Source organism: Malus domestica, chromosome 14 (assembly GCF_042453785.1).
Source record: "Malus domestica chromosome 14, GDT2T_hap1".
In the NCBI taxonomy this organism is placed as follows: domain Eukaryota; kingdom Viridiplantae; phylum Streptophyta; class Magnoliopsida; order Rosales; family Rosaceae; genus Malus; species Malus domestica.
Genome location: NC_091674.1, coordinates 22999722 through 23022799, shown reverse-complemented (window position 1 = coordinate 23022799; position 23078 = coordinate 22999722). Strand labels below are relative to the sequence as shown.

The window sequence follows — 23078 nt, the reverse complement described above, 5'->3', positions numbered from 1 at the left end:
CAAGGCTAAAGCCCTCCTCCTATGTTGGTAAGGAAACTTCTCTCAATGGTTGGATGATTTCAATTAGTGCAGTTTGTTTATCAAAGCTTGTTCCTCCATAATTTCTGAGTTTATCAATTGCCATCTTGCCTTTTAAAACATCTTTTTGCTTACGCAAGGAATTTTATTTGGTCAGGGGATTTAGCTTCCTGGAAGTTGGTAACTGTTGATTGGAGTACGGTGTGTGGACCTAAAAATGCAGGTGGGCTTGGTCTTCGTGATTTAGCTTCTTTGAACTTGACAGCTTCGCTTAGTTTTGGATGGGATGCTTTACAATCCTCTTCTCTGTGGGGTTCTTTTGCTCATCAGCGTTTTCTTCTTTTGCCTTCCAAAAAACAAAATATTTATTTACGGTCTTCTGTGTTGCATGGTCTGAAGCGTGCTTTGCCCATTCTAAACAAAAATCATCATTGGATTATTGGTGACGGGAGGTCCGTTTCCTTTTGGTTTGACAAATGGTTGGATGAACCTATTATTAGCCCTTATTTATCTTCGGTCATTTCACCTAAGGTTCTTCCTCAGGTTTCAGATGTTATTGAAGCACAAAGTTGGTATTTCCCAGATTATTTTATAAATTTATTCCTTTTTGTGATGCAACAAATTTTACATCTACCTTTGACCTTAAATGTCGATGATGATAAATTGATTTGGAAGCCCTCACGTACTAGGAAGTTTTCCTTTTCTTCTAGTTATCAGCTTATTCGAAGGAAACGTAATGATTTTACTTAGGCTAAGATTATTTGGATACATTTTATTCCGCCATGGCTATCTATTTTGGCTTGGCAGCTTTTTCATGATAAACTTCTTACCGAGGGTGCGCTTCAACTATGTGGTATTTCTTTGGCATCCATTTGTTGTTTATGTTGTAATTCTGAAGAATCTACTGCTCTTCTTTTTTTCGAGTGTCGAATATCTAGGCAACTTTGGAGGTGGTTAGCATGCCATTTTGGTACCTCTTTACCTCTTTCAGATTCTTTGGATGTTTTTTGGGATATCTATGTGTGTAAGCCATTTTCCCGACAGTTGCAAAATCTTTGGAATTTTGAGGGTCTTTCTAGTATTGCGGCTATTTGGAAGGCTTGAAATAAGTTTATTTTTGAAGGCCGACCACTCTGTTTTCATCGTCTCTGTATGTCTATCAATTTTGTGATTGTTCATGGTGTAAAGTTTATTCCTGGTTACTCTCAGAGTTTTGACACTTGAATCATCTCTTCGATTGGGATCTGACCTATCTCTCACAAGGCACCTACTATTCTTCTTTACCTTTGGTCTCCTCCTTGGTTTCCTTGTATTAAACTTAATATAGATGGTTTATCTAAAGGAAATCTCAGTCCTACTGCTTGTGGATGAGTTTTCAAGAATTGCCATGGTCATTTTCTTGGTGGTTTCTGCCAATGGATTGGTTATTGCAACTTTTGTTTTTGCAGAATTATCTGCAATTATTATTGGTGTAGAGTTTGCATATCAACTGGGTTGGCATTGTCTTTGGTTGGAAAGTGACAGCTCTAGTGTTATTTATGCTCTTCAATCATCTGATTTTGATCCTCTATAACCTCTTCGTACGTAATGATCTATTTGTTTGGATCACATTCGAAAAATGACTTTCTACTCATCTCACATATATTGGGAAGGAAATTTTATTGAGGACAATTTTGCTAACATCAGCTTGTCTTTTCCAATTTTAACTTGGCATGATTTTCCTCTGCCAGTGGCTCGTGTTGCATTGTTTTTAGACTATGTTGGCTTGCTTGGCTACTGCTTCTCAAATTAATGTGCATCTTGGCATCCAAGTTTGTCTCACTTTCTTTTTTTTTTCCCTAACTTTGTGGTGTTGCTCAACTTGTTTTGTAGGTTTCGACCTTTAGGGTGCAAGGAATCCTTCACCATTTGTATAACCACCATCTACAAGGTAATAATAACCTAATAAAAAAAGCAGACCTTATTAGAGTTTTGTAGTTGACGAACAAAACTAGACCTAACTTACAAAGTTGAGACTAACTAATAGTCTTACCCGCTCATACCTTAAAACCATTAGGCATAGTAATTGCATCATGTAGCACTCTAGAGTCTGATGCCGAACCCTCCCACCTCGGAAACACATATATGAACTGCATATCTCCTGAACACACACCTAACACATTAGTTGTGACTCGACCCTTTCTTGTTCGGTATCTTGGTTTGTCAATTTCAGGTACATGCACATCAATGTGTGTTCCATCTAATGCTCCCAAGCAATTCTAAAAAAAAAAAAAAAGCTTTTATTAATTTATACAAAGGGAATGAAGAGTTAAAGCTTAGGGAAAAGGAAAAAAAATTATCATCATACCTTATAATATCGCCACCTAGGATTTGTAGAATTAATAGGCACAGACTGAGGGACTTTTAGTAGGATACATTGTAATCGCAAAATTCCTTGCAATACACTATTGAAATACCTACTTATAGTCTCTCCCGACCTATAAAATCTACTGCCAACACTACGATTCTTAGTATGATGTGCTAGTATTTGTAAAGTCATACACACCTGCTCCTCTACAGACACCAAACCATCCGTTTTTATCCTCCCATCTTGACGAAGTAATTCACATAATATGCCAAAAGTCCTTCTATCCATTCTCAATTCGTTGACACATTCAATATCAGTATTCCCTATTATACCATTCAGATAACACAAACTAATCTCTCGTCTAACAAGTGAATGGTTAGTCAAAGTGCGTCGTTCAACATGTCTCTGTTTGGCCTTTAGCATCAGCAACACAGGAATCGTACAAATGCAAATTGTCTCTAAATGAGATATCTGTAACAATAAGATCAATAAAAGCTTCCTTTGCTCCATATCTATCCAAACAAAAAAAAAGGAAAAAACAAATAAGGACATTATATATGCAGAATACACACACACACACACACACACACACACATAGACACACACACACACACACACACACAATCCTTTCAAATGTGCAGAATACACACACACACACAGATTACACACACACACACGCAGATTACACATACACACACACACACAATACACACACACACACAGATTACACACACACGCGCGCAAATTACACATACACACACACACACAATACACACACACACACAATACACACACACACACACACATACATACACACACACAGAGTACAAACAAACACACACACACACACACACACACATATAGTACAAACAAACACACACACAAAGATTACACACACACACACACAAAGATTACACACACACACACACAGAGATTACACACACACACACAAAGATTACACACACACACACACACACACACACACACAAAGATTACACACACACACACACAAATTACACACATACACACACACACACACAAAGATTACACACACACACACACAAATTACACATACACACATACACACACACACACACACACACACACACACACACACACACACAACACACACAGAGTACACACAAACACACATACACACGTATTACACACACATACACACAAATTACACACACACACACACACACAGTACACACAAACACACACACACACACAGAGATTACACACACACACATATTACACACACACACACACATAAATTACACACACACACATACACACACACACACACACACACAGAGATTACACACACACACACACAGAGTACACACAAACACTGTACACACACACACACACACACACAGATTGCACACACACACATATAGTACACACAACCACACACACACACACACACAGTACACACAAACACAGTACACACACACACACACATACACACACACACAGAGTACAAAAACACACACACACACGCGCACACACACACACACACACACATACATAGAGTACTCCCATTGTTGAAACCCCAAATTTTAAAAATCGAAAACAGCATGTGGGTAGGACTTCCAAGTTTCACAACTTTGACATCCTAAATTCCCAAGTTCCATCTCATCTTATGAAAACCCCAAATTCTAATCTCAATTTCACCTAAATATTAAAACCCTAATTTGTTCAAGTGCAGAAGTCTATGATTGAAAATTTCTCAAACCCAAAACAACAAAATCAAATAAAGCTCAGTTAATATCACAAACTAATCCACACAAATCAACGAAATAAATCGAAGATTCGAAGCTTGCCAGATAACTCGAGGCAGATGAGGGCGAGCAGATGCAGATGAGTGAAGACGTAGTGATGGGGGTGAGGAGGACGACGATGAGGGAGCACGGCAAGGACGACGATAAGGGAAGACGCCGAGATGAGGACAATGAGGGCGATGAGGGAAGACGCAGAAAATCTCTCGTGTTTTCTCTGGCTTACGAGTTCGCCCAAAATTGGGGATCCTCGTTAAGAACGGCTAAGGAGGTGTTTAATCCGAGCGAATCCCTACTAAGCTCATTAAAGCTAATCCTAGTGCACACCAAACAAAGGACTATAGTCTAGTCCAGTCGAGTCCTTCTTAATCCTGTCAAACAGAAATGCCCTTACAATGTTGTGCTTACAGCATATTTGTCGCATTTTCTCGTTATAATAACGGTTTTGCACTTTAGCTATTGCCGATGTGTTATCACAATGGATCAAAACTGCTGGAATCGGTTTCTCTCATAAAGAGGGTATCTGATAGTAGGTTTCTCAACCATCCTACTTCTTCGCTTGCCGTAGCTAGCGCTATTAATTCTGATTCCATAGTAAACTTAGCCAAGATAGTCCGTTTCTTCGACTTCCATGACACAGCCCCGTCACCAATACTAAAAATATATCCACTAATGGCTTTAGAGTCATCTGAAAGGGTATTCCAATCAGCGTCGCTGTAACCTTCTAGGATAGCGTGAAACTTCTCGTAGTGTAATCTGAAATTCATCGTCTTTTTAAGGTTCATAAGCCTCTCTATAGCATGCCAATGCTCCAAACTGGGTCTGCTAGTAAACCTACATAAAACTCCTACGACATAAGATATATCAGGCCTAGGGCAATCAATAGCATAACGAAGACTACCAATAATGCTCGCATACTCAGATTGTTTAACATTGTCACCAATGTTCTTGAACAATTTTACACTAGGATCATAAGGAGTACATGCTGGTTAACAATCAAAATAATTATACTTTCTTAAAAAAATTTCTATGTAATGAGATTGATCTAAAAAGAACCCATGTTCGAACCTAGTTATTTTCAAACCAAGTATTACACTAGCTTCACCCAAGTCTTTCATATCAAAAGTAGCACATAACAAAATTTTGACATTATTTACAACATAAATATTCGAACCAAAAATAAGCAGATCATCCACATATAGGCATATTAAAGTGCATATATTATTTTCATATAATAGATGCATTTATCACTTTCATTTATTTTAAAACCATTTGAAGTAACCAAACTATCAAATTTCGCATGCCATTGTTTAGGAGCCTGTTTCAATCCATAAAGTGGCTTATCTAACTTGCAAACTTTATTTTCTTATCCTGAAATAATAAAACCCTCTGGTTGATCCATATATATTTCTTCCTCTAATTCACCATTTAAGAAAACTGTTTTAACATCCATTTGGTGTACAACAAGATCATGAATAGAAGCTAAAGCAAACAATACACGAATGAAAGTTATTCTAGTCACAGGTGAATAAGTATCAAAGAAATCAATATTTTCTCTTTGTCTATAGCCTTTGGCAACAAGTTGGGCTTAAAAATTTTCAATTGAACCGTCAGGTTTTAATTTTCTTTTAAGAATCCATTTGCAACCTATCGTTTTGCAACTAGGTGGAAGATCCATCAAATGTCAAGTTTGATTTGACTCCAAGGAGTCCATTTCATCATTTATAGCTTCTTGCCACAAATCTGCATCTAAAGAAGTTAAAGCTTCTTGAATTGTATTAGGATCTTCTTGTAAGTTATATTAGGGGTGGTTCGGTATGGGATCCCATACCGAAACCCTTGTCCCGATTCCCAAATCGAAATTTTTGGGAATCCCAATTTCAATACCGATCCCAAACCAAATTTTCGGGAATCCCAAAATTATTTCGGGATTTCGGGACAAATCGGGAATCCCGAAATGGTTTTGGGCTTTTGGACCCAATTTGACATAGTTTCATATGCATGCATGCTGCTAATATATAACCAAAGTAACAATCTGCCCACTGCCAGTCTCCAGTTGATGCTCAAGCTCCTTTATGTTCAAGGTGGCCAAATATTCCCCAAGAAGGTTTCTGCAATATTAGTTAATTCAGTACGATTACTACATTTTTAACCACAAAAAAAAAAGATTGGAAACTTTTGGAATAATTAATAGATCATTGGATGATCCATAATTAAAACAATGTAGATTCAGAGGAAGAAAACAAAAAAGATAAAATATTAAGCTTTTAGATATGTAAAGTTTACATTGTAAACAAACACACATTATCTAAGATGAACAATATATTATTAATGCAAAGTCCTAACGGTAGTGAAGGAAACATTTGGTAACAGCAGTGAAGGAAACATTTGGTTCTAATAAATCATACGAGGAAGGCAAGATGGAACTCTGAAATATCATGGCATTGATGTACCTCCTTTCAACAGCTGTAATTTCTTCCTTATCTCATGAAAGAAGCTTGCACTCATAAAAAAACTTCTATCCACCACCCAGATTACAACAGAGACGGAAAGAAGGTAGCATACGAAAACTATGGGAATGGAACTGTGAAATGGGATCTGACCTAAAACAAATCAATGGCACGATTAAATCTAAAACAATGAACGGTTCAAATAAATTTCTTATAATTAAAAAATTATATATATATATATAATTTTTTTTCGGTTCGGTATGGGAATACCCAAAAAATGAAATGCAAAACCGAATCCCATACCGAAACTTTCGGTTTAGTTTGGGATTATATCCCGAAAATTTCGGGAATTTTGGTTTGGGATTTTTTTGGTTTGGGATAGGGATTTTTTCGGTTTGGTTTGGGATTTTTGGGATTTTTTTCCAGCCCTAAGTTATATACATGAAAATCAGGCCCCAAATCTTTAGCTATTCAAGCTCTTTTACTTCCTAGGTTTTAATGCAGGTTGACTATGTTCTACAATAGTAGGTTCATAAGTTTTAGAAGAATTAGAACCCCCACTATTTCGAAGATTAAAAGGAAATTTATTCTCGTAAAAATCAGCATCAAGTGACTCAATTATGACATGGTTTTTCAATTCATAAAATCTATATGCTTTCCTATTACATGCATAACCAAAAAAAACACATTCATAAGCTCTACTCGCCAATTTCGATCTTTTTGGATCAGGTTTACGAACATAAGCTAAACAACCCCAAGTTCTGAAATACAACACATTTGGTTTCTTATTTTTCCAAATTTCATAAGGAGAAATATTTATTTTTGAGTTAGGGATTCTATTTAACACATAACATACAATCAACACAATTTCACCCCACCAATAAGAAGCAGCTCCAGAACTAAGCAAAGTAGCAACAATCAATTCACAAAGAGTTCAATTTTTTCTTTCCGCTTTACCATTCATTTCAGGAGAATAAGGAGCAGTAGTTTCATGAATAATTCCATGAGACTTAAACAAATTAACAAATTCAATAGATTCATATTCTTATCCTCTATCACTACGAAATCTTTTAATCTTACGATTAAATTGATTTTCAACTTCAATCAAGAAAGTTTTGAACATGTCAATAGCTTCACTTTTATTTTTCATAAGATAGACAAAATAGTAATTCGAACAATCATCCATAAAGGTAATAAAATAACGTTTTCCATTTCTAGTTAGAACTCTATCAAATTCACATATATCAGAATGAATTAAATCAAGTGGTTCAGATTCTCTATTAATAGATTTATGTGAAGTTCAAGTGATTTTAGCTTGACTACAATATTCACATTTTTCAAAATCATTCAATGATAAGTTAGGTAAAAAACTTAAGTTACTCATGTTCTTAACCAAACATTTGTTAACATGACAAAGTCTAGCATGCCAAGTATTAAAAGAAGACAACATATAAGTAAAAGTAGACATTTCATCAACATTCAATTTAAACATCCCATCAATAACATATCCATTTCCCACAAAAACCCCATTTTTAGTGAGTGTATACGTATCTGCTCTAATGGTTTGAGTGAATCCAGCCTTGTTGAGAAGAAAGCCTAAGACCAGATTCTTCCTTATCGCTGGAGCGTGCATCACATCTTTTAGTATCATGGTTTTTCCAGAGGTGAACCTTAGCTCCACCTTTCTAGTACCAGCAACACCAGTTGAGTGTAAATCACCCAACAACACATTCCTTCCCTCAGCCACATAATAGGTCTTGAAAAGGGAACGATCATAGCAAACATGGTGAGAAACGCCAATGTCCACCCATCATCCCTCGGATCCATCAACTACGTTGATTTCTGATATCATTGCAATCAGTTGCTTTTCAACAAGATTTGCCTGAGAAACAGAGTTTGCCTTATAATGCATGACAAATTGAATACGTCTTAAAATTGTTGAAAACTGGAATAGAAAGGAACGAAGTTACCCAAAAAATGTAGAAGCCTTGAGTGGTGAATGATTCTTGGGATGAGTCGCTCTCTTTAAGACATTTCGCGGCTCTACCCAAAGCGTGCAAGCAGTTCACAAACACCACGTTGTCCCCAGGATAAAACAGCCCAGAACCTTCTTCTTTTAATAAAGTTCTTCCTTGCACAGTGGAAGAACCTTCGAACTCACACCCTCTCAATATGTTGCTTACCAAAACTATATAACATGTTGATGCACAAAATCAGTGAGGACTTTGGTACAACATAAAGTGTTAAGTTTGTGACCTTCGCTAGATTGCTTCAGTCACTAGTGTGGATAAGTATGTAAATGGATAGGGACAGAGAAGCAAACACAAGATGTACGTGGTTCACCCAGATTGGCTACGTCTACGGAGTAGAGGAGTTCTCCTTAATTGTGAAGGGTTTACACAAGTACATAGGTTCAAGCTCTCCTTTAGTGAGTACTAGTGAATGATTTAGTACAAATGACCTTAGGAAATATTGTGAGAGAATGATCTCTATTTATAGAAGAGAGTTTCTAGTTTCATTCTGACATTGACACGTGTCATGTTATGATTGGTTTCTGATATTGACACGTGTCGCGCTATGATTGGCTTCTGATGTCGACACGTGTCGCGCTGTGATTAGCCTCCTGGTTGGAGGGAAACTCTTCTGCGTCCTTGACGGTATAACGTTGACCGGTGCTCAATAGTTTCGAGATTGGTCAAATATGGTATAAACATAACAGAATATATATATATATATATATATATATATATATATATATATATTGCCAATACTTTCATTGATTCCGGCGAGGATCCTCTCTCATTCATTAAGCTTACTATTAAAATTTAAAAGTGTTCTAAGTAATAAGGGTTTTTCTTAAATTAAAAAAATTAGTCTATGTCAATTTGAAATTTTTTACTTTTGCTTAAATTGCAATTTAACCCAACATTTGGTGAACAATTGGCTGCCGCCCCCACCGTGTCATATGACCACCATCCCCAACCCAGAATGAGGATTCTCTCCGGATCCACTTTGTGAGGATCCTTGAGATTCTTTAATCGCGTCCGTTCATCGTACATCGTGCGGTCAATTTTTGTCATGTACTGCTTGTGTTCAATTTTAAATAAAAACATTTAAAATGATTTCTGACTGCATGATGATGTATGATGAATGGATACGATTAAAGGATCTTCGGGATCCTCACAAAGAGGATCCTGATTCCCCAACCATCACTTTATCACTAGCAACTCCAACACCACCACCCTTAATTAAGGGCCTTAACACATTTATTATGGTGGTGCTATTAATTTACTTATTTTTACTTCCCACATATTTCTTTTGTTAAATTTTGTCATTTGATATTCTTTAATTCATTCGATCCGATGATCAAAAATTAAGAGAGATGTGTGAGAAATAAAAATAGGTGTTTGAATAACTTGCTACCCAGAATAGTTCGCAAACTTTAACTAGAATATTACATCAAATCATTTTTTAATTCTCTTATAGAAAAATAATTTTGGAATTTTACAAACCTTACATCAAAGTAATAAGGAACTTTGCATGTGCTTATAAGTAATTAGACTACTTCTCGTATTGCCAATAAGTTTTATGGTGAAACCTCAACTTTCTTCATGGTATGAGAGCATGTTTTCATATGTGTGAAGCACGATGGCCACACGTGCTCCATATCATCCAATATGTGTTGTTTACGTGTTAGGCTTGAAAACTTGTTACACGTGAAGGGGCATGTTGAGTATATGAATCTCACATCAGGAAAAGAATCGACGTTACATGTGACTACTCTCCATATTGTCAATTGATTTTAGGGTTCTTTAGATATAGACCCTTGCAACTTTTATTTCCTAGACAAAAACCCACCTAGTTATAAACATCCAAATAAAACCCAAATTTAAAAATGATTGCCAAGTATATAAGTAATTGACCTATTATTACAAAATATTTACAATTTGTACCACAATATTCAAAATAAAATCAATAACTGTTATTACTCACATATTATTACCCCTAACACACACATATATATGTTCAAATGTATATATTACTAGTACTACCATAAGCTCAATATATATGTGTATATATACATATATAGTTTACCTATATACATATCTATATGTATATACACATACATACATACACACACGTACTATATATATATAGTACTACTATACGTTCACATATATATATATATATATATATATATATACATGCACAGTACTACATATATGATCAAACATATTAAACTAATTAATCTACCAATATTTAAATTTATGATGAGCAAATAACATATATTTTGTAGGTAATTTATTTTTCATGTATTATTACATATATTTGGCACATTTTATTATTATAAGATATATGTACAAATAATAGGTAAATTAATCTTGAATAAAATAAAATTGCTTTATTTTGTAAGTAAATTAATTTTGAATCAAATAACATTTCTTCATTATGTAGGTATTTTATTTTGTATGTATCATCATATATATTGGGCACATTTTATTATTATATGTACAAAAAATAGGTAAACTAGTATTGAATAAAATAATAGCATTTTTTATGTAGGTATATTATTTTGCATGTACTTTGCATATATTGGGTTTGCTTTATTATGTAGGTAAATTATGTTGCATGAATTTTTTTTGTATATCAAGCTTCTTTTTTTGTTTGTTTTATATATATATGTGTGTGTGTGTGTGCGTGCGCGCGTGAAATAATTTACCTACATTTATATGTAAAATATAATTTTATTGACTTAACTAAGCATGTATTACTACATTTATTAGGCATGTTTTGTTATTATTATATATTAGGCAATGAATTTATTATTTTTTAATTTTTTTGAAATCATTAATTCTCCCTTACAATTTTTATGGAATTAATTGTGTAAATCAAACATTCAAATAGGGGTGTTTTGGGCATCAAAATTTTTTAAATGTGTAAGTCAAATATAATTAATGAATTTGCTGATGTGGAATCTAGTCAATGAGTTTTATTCGAATAAAAAACTTATATCGGATTTTATGTGAAAAAAATTAAATTTCAAGAGCTAAAGTTATATTTTCAGTTGATTTTATGCTTGAAGCTTAGCTTCTTCTACTACACTTGGAATATTAAACTTCCTAAACCGGGTAACTGAAATGATGTCAGCTACGTCCCTCTTCCTCTGCACGTACCTGATTTAGTTCTTTCTTCATCATAGTATAATTGATATGGTCGGCAGATCATACCATCAACCATACATCCATGCATGTTAGCTACGTCCCTCTTCTTCTGCACGTACCTGATTTAGTTCTTTCTTCATCATAGTATAATTGATATGGTCGGCAGATCAAACCATCAACCATACATCCATGCATCACAGTGCATTTTAATTATTTATCGATAATTAATATACCAAATCAAACAATGCATCAGAGTGCACTATATTACACACATTAAGTTTTTATTCATCAAACCATGCATCATATATAGTGCAGTTGTTTACATAAAGTCACTTTGCAAACCCAGAAAAATAAAGCAAACAAACAGAGCCAATCCAATGTCTTCTCGCAGGAGCGTCCGATCGGACACCGACCCTCTGAGAGTTGATGGCCAATACCAACCAAGCACACACTACTTCACAGTGAAAAGCCAATGGGCCAAGGCGCGAAGACTTTCCGTCACATCTTACATATATCTCCCGCCCTCCCCTTTATTCCTTATAAAACTTTATCTTAAGCTTTCACATCACATCATATCATACAAATCATGAAAAGGACTAAGCATACTCGGGTAATATTCTTCTGTCATTCCCTTCACATGTTACATTATCATACTGTTAATTTATATTATAAATATTAACAGCTGAGTAACATAACACGAAAAGCTATTTGACAAGAGATTATTGTTCTAAATATGCTTGCCTTAGTATTGCACTAGCGACGGAAGCTCCTGGCCATGCGCACAGGTGCATCCACCTCATCTTCTCGAAGCTTCACAGCTGTATAGGTACCTGCCCCGGCGACAGCTCCAAGGGTAGGAGCCACCAGGTATATCCACAACTTGGTGTAGTTTCCGGCAGCGATAGCAGGGCCGAGAGTACGCACCGGGTTCATTGAACCACCACTAGATGGCCTGCCAACGCCAAAACACAGCCATAATTTTCAGTACTACATTCCGCTTGGAATCTTTTATCTTTTGAAACTTTTGAGTGTAGGAGCTAAATGCCAAGATGATAACAAAAACAACACACACTACCCTTTTTTTTTCCTTTTAAATATGTGACGCTATGCCAAAATGAGGATGATGAATGAGTCATGCGACTCTTTTGATTGCTATAGGAACTACCAACTTGCCCACCCTCCAACCCAACAAAACAAACAAATGGCAAGCTTAACTTTGTTTGTATAAGGGATGTGCATAGGTCGTATGTGGTTTCCATTATTATGTAGTGACGAGTCCCTTTTTGAAGTACATTGTAATTGGAAAGCATAGTAATTATATTAGGCAACAAACTAAAGCATAAACAAGGGTCTCTTTTGTTTGCTTTTTCTTTTTATTCTATGGCTAGTCAACGATGGGAAACCTTTGTTGTCCTGTAGGGTGCTTGACACACCCCGTCCCGAAGGAGGGCATGCTGGCCGTCACGTGCTAGGTAGGGATGGAAATATACATTTAAGAATCACTCTCTTGGACGATGTGGGATATTACAATCCACCCTCTTTAGGGGCCCTACGTCCTCGTCGGCACACTACCGGCCAAGGATGTGGTGGACCTGAGCCGGGATGTGACAGTGCTAATTTAACGATATGCTCGACCATAATTGAAATTACTACCCAAAATAACTTTGTAGAAAATATGATATTTTAAACCATACTAATTTATGAAAAAAAAGATATAATATGACATAATTAGGCAAGAGAATTGTTATTAGCATTCCAAAAATGTCATTCTACACTCCAAATTTTTTATATTAGGAAAGAAAAATAAACTTGTGAAGAGTGTATAATGAGATTTTTGGAATGCTAATAACACTTCCCTTAGGCAAATATAGTACAAATTGATCTAACTCAGTATACTTTTAACTTTTATCGCGGAAAATAAGTAATTGTGTGCAGCATCATATTTTGTTTTAAAAGTTTTAGACTTACTATTTGATAAAATAAGAAAAAGGCACCTACCCACAATTATATTGAATTTCAAGAAAAAAAATATAGAAGAAATATTTTAAAAAACCCCACTTTTGCACAACGAAGGAACTTAGATATCGAATTTTGCCGGTAGTGAATCGTATCTAAACGTATAAATAGATAATCTTAAATAAACATTTGATAATTATTTCGTTTTTAGTTTTATTTTTTATTTTCTTTTAAGAAAAAAATTGAAAACTTATTTAATAATTGGTTTTCAGTTTTCACAAAAAACAAAAATTAAAATAGAAATTAAAACCAAAAGTTAAAAACTACTTTTAAGATTTTTCAAATTTTGGTTTGATGAAAACTGAAAAAATTTACTAAATAAGTTTAAAATTTTTTAGTTTTCAGTTTTTTTTTTTCTTTTAACAAATTTTATTTGATATTATCTACACTAAAAGGGCGTTTGTTTGTCCTCACTAAGTGAGACTGTACTAGACTAGATTAAGTGTTTGTGTAATCTTGTATTTGATTCCCGTAGGGATTAACTTTAATGGGACAATGTGGGACTTGCATGGCCTAACGGGTTTGCTAAAAGGTATTAGCGAGGCCTAAACCTGGCATTCGTGTCGTGTTTCTCGTGTTCGTGCTATTTTCGTGTCATACATGATAGCTTAACAAGTCATGTCGTGTAACACCCATTAAAATAAACGGGGAATATGACCCGACCAGAAATTGACCCGTTACCCGTTAAAAAAAATTTAAATCAATAAATAATGAAAATGAAAAACATAATATGAACCAAAAAAATGCAAAACATAATACTAAATTAGTATATACGTACCACATTGTCACATAAATATTACTTCAAAACATTAAAAAAAAAACATTAATTTGTCTTTCAAGTTTACATATCCCAAAATAAGAGCCTAATGAAAAAACATTAGTGCATACTACAAAATGCAAATGTTCTAGGATATGCAAAATGAAGGGAGTTGCATTTCAAGGTTAAGGAACCTTGCACGTTTTTTACAATAAAACCCTTCAATTTTCATCAATTGCCAAGGGAAATGGTATTGGAACTTTGGCATGATATATTGTCTTCAAGGGTTATATTGACGATGGTTTCACTAAGGGTTTCCATAATCCATAAACTATAGATCTAAATTTAACCGTTGATTGTCGTTTATACTTTGTTCTCACCAAATTTTGTTTTTTGTTTTTTTTTTTTCGGATTTTTGTTTTTTAAAAACATGATCGCTTAGAGGATGCAAGAAGATGAACGGTTCAAATCGTTAATATTACGTTCAAAGTTTTACCATTAGAGAAAATATAGCTCGAAGTTTATAAAGTCTTTAGAAACTATATAACATCAACTCATATGTTAGTTAACTGTAAATATTGGAATGTCATATCAACAATCCGAACCATTCATTTTTCTATATCCGCTAAAATATCACTTTTCAGAAAAGAAAATCTAAAAAATGAAATTCGGTGAGTAGAATAAAGTGTAAACGTCAATGGACGGTTAAATTTAAATCTAAGGTTTCTGGATTATGGTGTCAAATTTCAGAGTTGACTCTTTCACGAAAGTTTACATGTTATGTTTCATTCAAATTCCTTTTACTTCTGGATGAAGATATACTATTCATGAGGGTTTGTATGGTTTTAAAAATTCAAACTACGATGTACCCATCCTCAAAGCGTAGAGGATGCGATTACGAGCATTTGCATATTTTTTCACATTTTTTGCACTTTAAATTAATTATTATAATTTTTTTAATGTATTTGGTATTTTTAAATTACTTGATATTTTTATTTTTAATGCGTTTTATAATGTTTTAATCTCATTCTTTGCCTATAATATACTGTAAAAATAAATAAATAAATAAAACTTAAAATTTTAAAATATATAAAGAATAATAATACAATAATAATTAATAAACAATATATACTTATCCTAGTAGATATTTTATAGTAAGTTTTCTTAGACCTATTACAACCCTTAAAGTAAAACTCAAATTTTAGATTATAAACTTACCCCAACTTGCTCTAACCCTTGGGGCAAATATAAGTTAAAACTTAAAACTTATTTATGGGCCAAATTTAGCTCAGGATTCCTCACTAGGTTAGTGGGCTGACCCACCATATGTGTCTATTTTTTTTAGTTTTATATTTATAAAGTCATTGAATCCAACGTTTAAGATTTAATTTGATGAAATCTAACGGTAAAAAAAATATCTAATTGTCCAAATTTAAAACCAATGGCTAAAGTAATTAAATTTTTTTATGTGTTTCATATTCTTTCATAGTGTTTCACGAGATTCATGATGTCGGTTTTTTATTTTTCAATATTTGTCAGAATTTAAATATTTTTAGGTTAAAATATTCATAAAATTAAATTAGGATAGTCTATATAACTTTGTTTTAAAAAAAAAAATTACTTTAAGAAAAAAACTAGCCTAAATTCATTTTTTAATAATTCGAGGTTAAAATTTTAACCCATAATGATTAGAGCAAAAAAATTGTTTCTAGAGTAAAAATTTTATGCTTTAATCCAAAGGTTGGAGATGGTCTTAGTAGTTTAAAAAATTAAAATTATCAAAATAAAATTCTTCTTATCGTGTCAAAATAAATTATCCGCATGTCACTAACGTGTAAATCTGTTAAGGACAACGGGTTTTTATCATATGACCCGATAACGACTCGATTAGTTATCATGTTAACCTAAACCCGTTATTTTTGTATGTGTCGTGTAAAAAATTGTCAGGTACAGAAAGACCCTCCAAAATTGGGCGGACTACTAAGGCCAATTAGCTCTGCTTTGTCTCACCCCGCTTCGCCCCTCCCATCTACTTCTTCCTCACTTGCTTCCCGACGAACCCACATCCCAAATTTCCCCTCTTGCTTCACAAGGAACACCTGATCGATATGGGAAATGGGTTCTCCATTTTCGTCGATTGAGCTGGAATCAGACCCAAAAAACAGAGATATGAAGAACTTAGGATTCCAAAACAAACTCTGAAATTTTAGCTCCCTCCGCTACCCGTAGCTCTAGCACCCGCGCCATGCCGTTTTCTTTGAGGCAAAACAAAATAAATACAAAGTTTCAAACTTTGAAAAATAAGAAGGAGGCTAGAGTAATTTGAGGTGGATCGGAAGAAAAAAGGGAGATGGGAGAATACAAAGGTACAGAGAAAGGAGCTAAACAGTGGGCGAAGAAAATGAAAGGTTTAGACAAAGAGAAGATGTCGAACAAAGAAAAAAAAGTAGAAAGAAGAAAGAAGATGATTCTAGAAAGAAGAAAAAAGGTAAAATATTATAAAATATTAGGATTTGATTAAATTTATAATAAAATGTTAAGAGATATAGATCATATAATATAATATTACTCATGATTCTTAATCCGGCACTACACTAAACACTTAATTAAGTCAGTCCAACTTAGTCTCAGAAGATAGTCTAGTCTGAGATAGTCCGGTGCAACAAACGCACTGGAGTAAGAGAGTGCACTAAGCCTCACAATAGGTTAGTAATAATGTGATTCAAATTCGTCTTTGATAAGAATCGAACCCAAAACCTATTAATTACAAATGAAAATGAATACTACTAGACTAAAGTTTCTTTTATTTTAAATGAGAACATAAAACTAAAACTTAAATGGTAAAGCACTCCAATAGTAGATAAATAGGATTAAGAAGGATAAACAGAGAGAGAGAGAGAGAGAGAGAGAGAGATTAAGTACTAACCCTGCCATAAGAATGTTTAGCATGACACAAGCCCCAACTGCTAAACCAGCCAACTCTCCCAACTGCATGTCACCAAATCCCAAAGGCATTAGAAAGACGGATTATATTTGAAATTAGTCAATAAGAATATGTGACATGAACAATCAAATTGTATTAATATATATGAGGTTGATATATTTACATACCGCTCGAGTGTCAGTTGCAACAGCAGTGACAACAAACAAGAGATTAAAAGTGATGATGAACTCAAGTCCAAAAGCCTGGCCAGTGCTCACAGTAGGCACCGTGACTCCGCCAGACATGTACGGATGTAAAACCCCTTTGAGAGTAAACGAGGCGCAAATGGAGCCCAAAACCTGAGCTGCGATGTAGGCAGGGACATGAAGCCATGGGAAATGTCGCAGGGCGGCAAACGCGATGGTGAGAGATGGGTTTAGATGTGCACCAGAAATGTGGCCTGTGGAGAGAATCACAATCATCACACCAAGCCCTGCGCATGCTGCATTTCCGATCAAGGACTCCGCTCCGTTGTACTTTTGGTTCACGATTGGTCCAGCACTTGCTGCAAACATCAAGATGAAGGTTCCTACGAACTCAGCTCCTACCTACATGTGATACATATTGTTAAACAAAACCAGTTATTATCCCACATGAGGAAAGTTTTGTTTTGTGTTACGGTATATAACTAACGTTGCGAACTTCTCCACTCATGGTTAATTGGGTTTAGGCTGATTTCCCTAATTTTATCAGTTGGAAGTGTTTTTAAATTCGTATTCGTATTCTAATATGTATAATATAAAGGGTTTAATTAATGTGCCTCTCTTATTAAAGGGTTTCAAACGCTTGACATAGCTTTTGTGTTAGAGAATAAAGTCTTACATCAGAAATTTCTCAATAAATTACAACTCATATTGAATAGTTCCATTTTTAATAAGATTGAGGTCTTTGATTATAAAATCCAACACATACTTGGTTGTACAGATAATTAAGTTAAAACAATATCAGTATATATGATTAGTTATGGACCACCTGAAATCTCAACAACTTATTCATCACCAGATCCACTTCGCCGCTGAGCTAACCCCAGTAGCTTTAGTGCATACATATTTTATGTGCAACAAACAAAGCTTTTGACCAATGAGCATATTCTAGCGGCAGGGGAGGGTTGCTTTTTAACTTTCTATGGCAATGCCTACCATCAAAAAGGCCTTTTTCAAATGTTGGAACCTTAGAAAAGTGCTCAAAGCACAATGAATGGGTCCTGGCTAATAGATATACAATAAAACATAAAGCAAATGAAAGTGTTTGAGTAGCATTATCGATCGTGTTGAAAAGCCTAGACATGAATTCTTAAGTCATGGTTCTATTAGCATCATCATATGCATATTTTCGGGAAATAAAATTAGTTGATAGTGTGATGATGACAACCGAGAACGACATATGTTACATATATGCAGTATATGTTTTTGTTCTTTTGCAATTATCTAAAATTTTTGTTGTTATATATATGCAAGTTATGTTTTTTTTTCTTTTGCGATTATTTAAATTTTTTTTTGGTGGATAAATTAATTGCTTCAAAAATACAACTTTTCGGTAGAACCGTCCTGGAATTTTTATTTTATTTTAAAGTGATTCGAATGTTGGAGGCTGATAGACTTGGGTTGTCATGCTATATTTGCTATACTTTTATGATATAATACAAAGAAAAACTAATGAAAAGAACTTGAAAACTTTGAGTTTTAATGATAAGGACAAAATAAAGGGTAAAGTGAATAGTACCAGGATTGACTTTTTAGTGTAAAAATGTGATTTTTCGTTAAAGTGAACAGTACCGGGTGCTTTTCATTAAAGTTCCCATAATACAAACGCTTGCATGACGTTATATGTGCAAGTATATTCCCAATTATATTATATATATATATATATATTGCTAAAATACATAGATTAGGTGAAAGAATTTCATTTTTAATACATGTACTCAATACCGCTAGCGGTCAAATGCGAACTACTCCTTTTTTGCTTTTATAATAGACTGCGGACAAACCAACCAGTCGTTTTTTCCTTTTAAAATAGACTACGGACAAAACATCTTCGACCGAGTATGTGTGTATTATTAATTTATTTATGTTTTTGAAAGAGTTACAAAAGATTATCTCTTTCTAAGAAAATAATATATTTCAGCCACCCATCAAAATAAATACGTCATTGTTGAAGCACCAGCGATAATGCAGAAAAATAATATTCAAAATATTTTCTTTCGATATGAAATTAATTTTGTCAAGTTTTAAACACCAATGGAGGTGACATAGATAAATAAGATAAATCATATCATTTGTTGTTAGAAACTTAGAATTGAGAATATAATTTAATTTTGATACTATTATTGATTCAAGTATAACTTAGCAACCAAGAAAAGGTTGACAGAAAATTAAATGAATTATCCCATTCAACTGGGGTTTTAATTTTTAAGTACGTAAAATGCAGCAGTTAAATGTAGGAGGCTCCCTAACAAAGAGAAGAGATCCAGAGAGGATCTCTTTCACCAAGGCCACCTAATCAAGTGATCTGAACATTTCAAATTTCATCCAACGCCTACCTGTTTTGACCTCTTAACAGCTGTAATAATTTTTAGCCGTTGAATAAAATTTAAAAGGCCCAAATTACTTAATCCTGTTAGGATGCCATACCAGATGGCACAATATGGTGGTGACAAGTGTACAAGAGGTTGTTATTAGTTAATTGGGATTGGGAGTTAGCTATAAGATAGTGGTTTGTAAAAGAAGAAGTGAATGAAATGATATTGTTGTTCTGTTACTATCTCTCTGTGCAATTGTAGAAGATGTGGAGCTAGGTTCTAACATTGGTATCAGAGCCTAGGTTCCCGACGCTGCGGAAGGGGAGACTTGGAAAGGGCTACCTTAACGGGACGACCAAAGGGTGCGCCGCCGTTAAGAGTGAAATCCACCTGAGTAAGGGCCGTCGTGGGCGTCAGCTTTCAAAGGGTGGTGTAATGTTATGATCCCACATCGACTATACTTATGGGGATGTAGGGGTTCTTAAGTCATTGGGGTCCTCCCACCTATTGGACTAGTCTTTTGGGTTGGGCTCTTCCCTTGGGCTTGAGTACCTAACAGATCTGGTAGCATCGGTGGAAGAGATTCTCCCTAACAAATTCCTTTTATTTATAAGGATGTGGCCCATGGTGTCTATTTGACAATTTCACGTTTTTGTATATACAAATATCAAGAATGATTTCACTCTTAATCTTATTAAAATTCGAGCCTATAACTCATTATCTCTAAAAAATAAAAATAAAAAAAATAAAAAAGGAGGCATTTCCGATGTTTGCTGAATACCAATTCCATGATTTACAGAGATCAAATTTACATCACTCATTTTGTCTATGTTTTTTATGCGATATTTATCATTAATTGACACGTATTAAGGTTATCACAAAAAAATTAAGGAGGTTAGTTTATTATCACGTATCAATCAATAATAAAGGTTACATAGAGATACAAAATAAGTATAGAAAATTTGAACTCTTATTTATATGTGAAACAAAGAAAGTAGAAGAAGGAAATTGAAGCGAGAGCAAATATTGGTAGCCCAAAGATTATACATAAAGTATTTTATAACTATAAAATGTTACGTTATTAAACGGTTATTTATACATTTGAATAAGAACCTGTATAAAGATGATTTGTGGGATTTGCTAGGCATACATTTGAAACCGAATCTCTCCTTTATTGGCTATACTAGTCACTCTAAGCTAAAGCTAAAATCTAAAAGCTTAACTAGCATTACCAATGATGGTATGCACATAATGACTAAGGATAAACAGATCATTAAGCAATAAAAATCATCTCCCGATAATACCTCCGATTCGACATGATTAAGATTGAGTTTAATCTAGTTCTCTAAACGAGACTTGTAAGTCATCATATGTTTGACTATTATCTAATTTAATAAGTACAATTTCGGCATTTATAGGTTTATCGAACAAAAAACAGAACATAGAAGTCCATTTCAATTGCTCTTGTTCTGTCCTAGACACCAAACGAGGCTAAACATCTACTAACCACACAATCATATGACAGCCTCAAATATGTGCATAGTAATATATTGTGGGTTTGCTTATGTAATGCATTACCTTGCGGCTGAGGGAGACAGTTGGAGTAGGGAACTCGTTGAAGCAGTTGGGAGATTGACCCCACGTCGGAGCTATCACAGGCAAGCACTTGGTTCGCGGCATTGACTTACGCTCATACGACAGCGAATCCACTCTCGGCTCTGAAAACAGAGGCAGTGGCGTTCCCGGCGTCGCCGGCGCCGAAGCCGATGGCGTCACCGGCTCAGATTCCGCCATTTCTAGCAACCAAAACCAAGGTAAAGAAAAAGGATAAAATACAATATATTTTTTTTTTTTTTTGGGGATTTTTTAGAATTGGGTTCTGGGAATGAGAAGCTCGGAGTTACATAATTTGAAGATTTTTATAACTTTTTTTCTACACGAGAATTTTGATAGTGGCCAGAGTGGGGGGCGACAATTTGGCTATGGATAGTACATACTGAAAATTACCTAATTTTTTTTTTTTTTTTTGGGGTTTCTTGGGTTGGGAATTTGGTTTCGGAAGGATAAAAAGTTACATAATTTGAAGGTTTTTTATAATTTTTTTGCTAAGGGATAGAAGAAACGAAGAAATCCAGTGTACCCACTAAAAGGATAGCTCTAGTTTTTCATACAAAAAGCAATCAAAGTTAAAAAAAAAATTGGGTTTTTTGAGAAATGGGTTTTGTGGGATTGGATTGAAAAGTCTGGATTACATGCTGGGAATGATCTTTTTTGAGGTTCTTTTTTAAGGAAGAATGATGAAAACGGAAGAATCCAGGTTCAAAACCAGAGCAACAAAACAGCAGAAAAGTACAGACGATTTTAAAAAGGACTGAAACTGAAATTGTAACCGAAGTGTTTTTTGGGTCAAAAGAAGGAGGAGGAGGATTGGATTGCACAATAATAGAGGTGAACTGCAGAAAGAAAAGAGATATAACTCAGAGGCAGTCAGGCTTAAATACATAGGCGTGTGTTTATATATAGAAAATCGAGACAGTACAAACTCCAACCTCTCTCTGTCTGTGTCTCTTTCTCTCTCTCTGTGCATTATTTTAAGAAGGAGAAAGTCAATGGCAGCCATTGGGGCATTGCATTTAACTGTTTTCATACACTTTTTTGCACTATGCAATGAGTCACTGCCAGTGGCCTCCCGTAATGCTAGCAAAGTCCACTGCCTAATCCACCGTGGTGTACCGTGTAATCGTGTATCACTAGCTTTTGGTTTGATAATGAAATGATTTCTGCATATTCTTCTTCGTCTGCAAATCTTTATTCATTTCTCATGTGGGATTTAGAAGAGAAGCTCGACAAATTGACAAATTCTGGCGGGAATGGTAATTTCTTGGGTGAAAACGTTTGTAACCTTCGTTATGTCAACTTGTATTAATTAGGGTGACTTTGTGTAAAATCAATAAACAGTTACAGTATTAACAATAGATCAATAATATTTATGTTATTTATAAATAAATACATCATATATTGTGATACTTAAATGAATTTAAAA

The 23078-nt window shown here is 34.5% G+C and overlaps 1 protein-coding gene across 1 annotated transcript; it reads right to left on the bottom strand.

The window, feature by feature from the left end:
• Positions 1 to 12025: 12025 nt before the first annotated feature.
• On the bottom strand, positions 12026 to 22598 carry LOC103424427 (probable aquaporin NIP5-1). Its single transcript, XM_008362510.4, has 4 exons — positions 21614 to 22598; positions 17646 to 18065; positions 17461 to 17522; positions 12026 to 12713 (listed from the first exon to the last, which is right to left on the bottom strand). Exons 1-4 carry the CDS (start codon positions 21827 to 21829, stop codon positions 12515 to 12517), a joined length of 897 nt encoding a protein of 298 aa, XP_008360732.1. The 5' UTR covers positions 21830 to 22598; the 3' UTR covers positions 12026 to 12514.
• Positions 22599 to 23078: the final 480 nt, after the last annotated feature.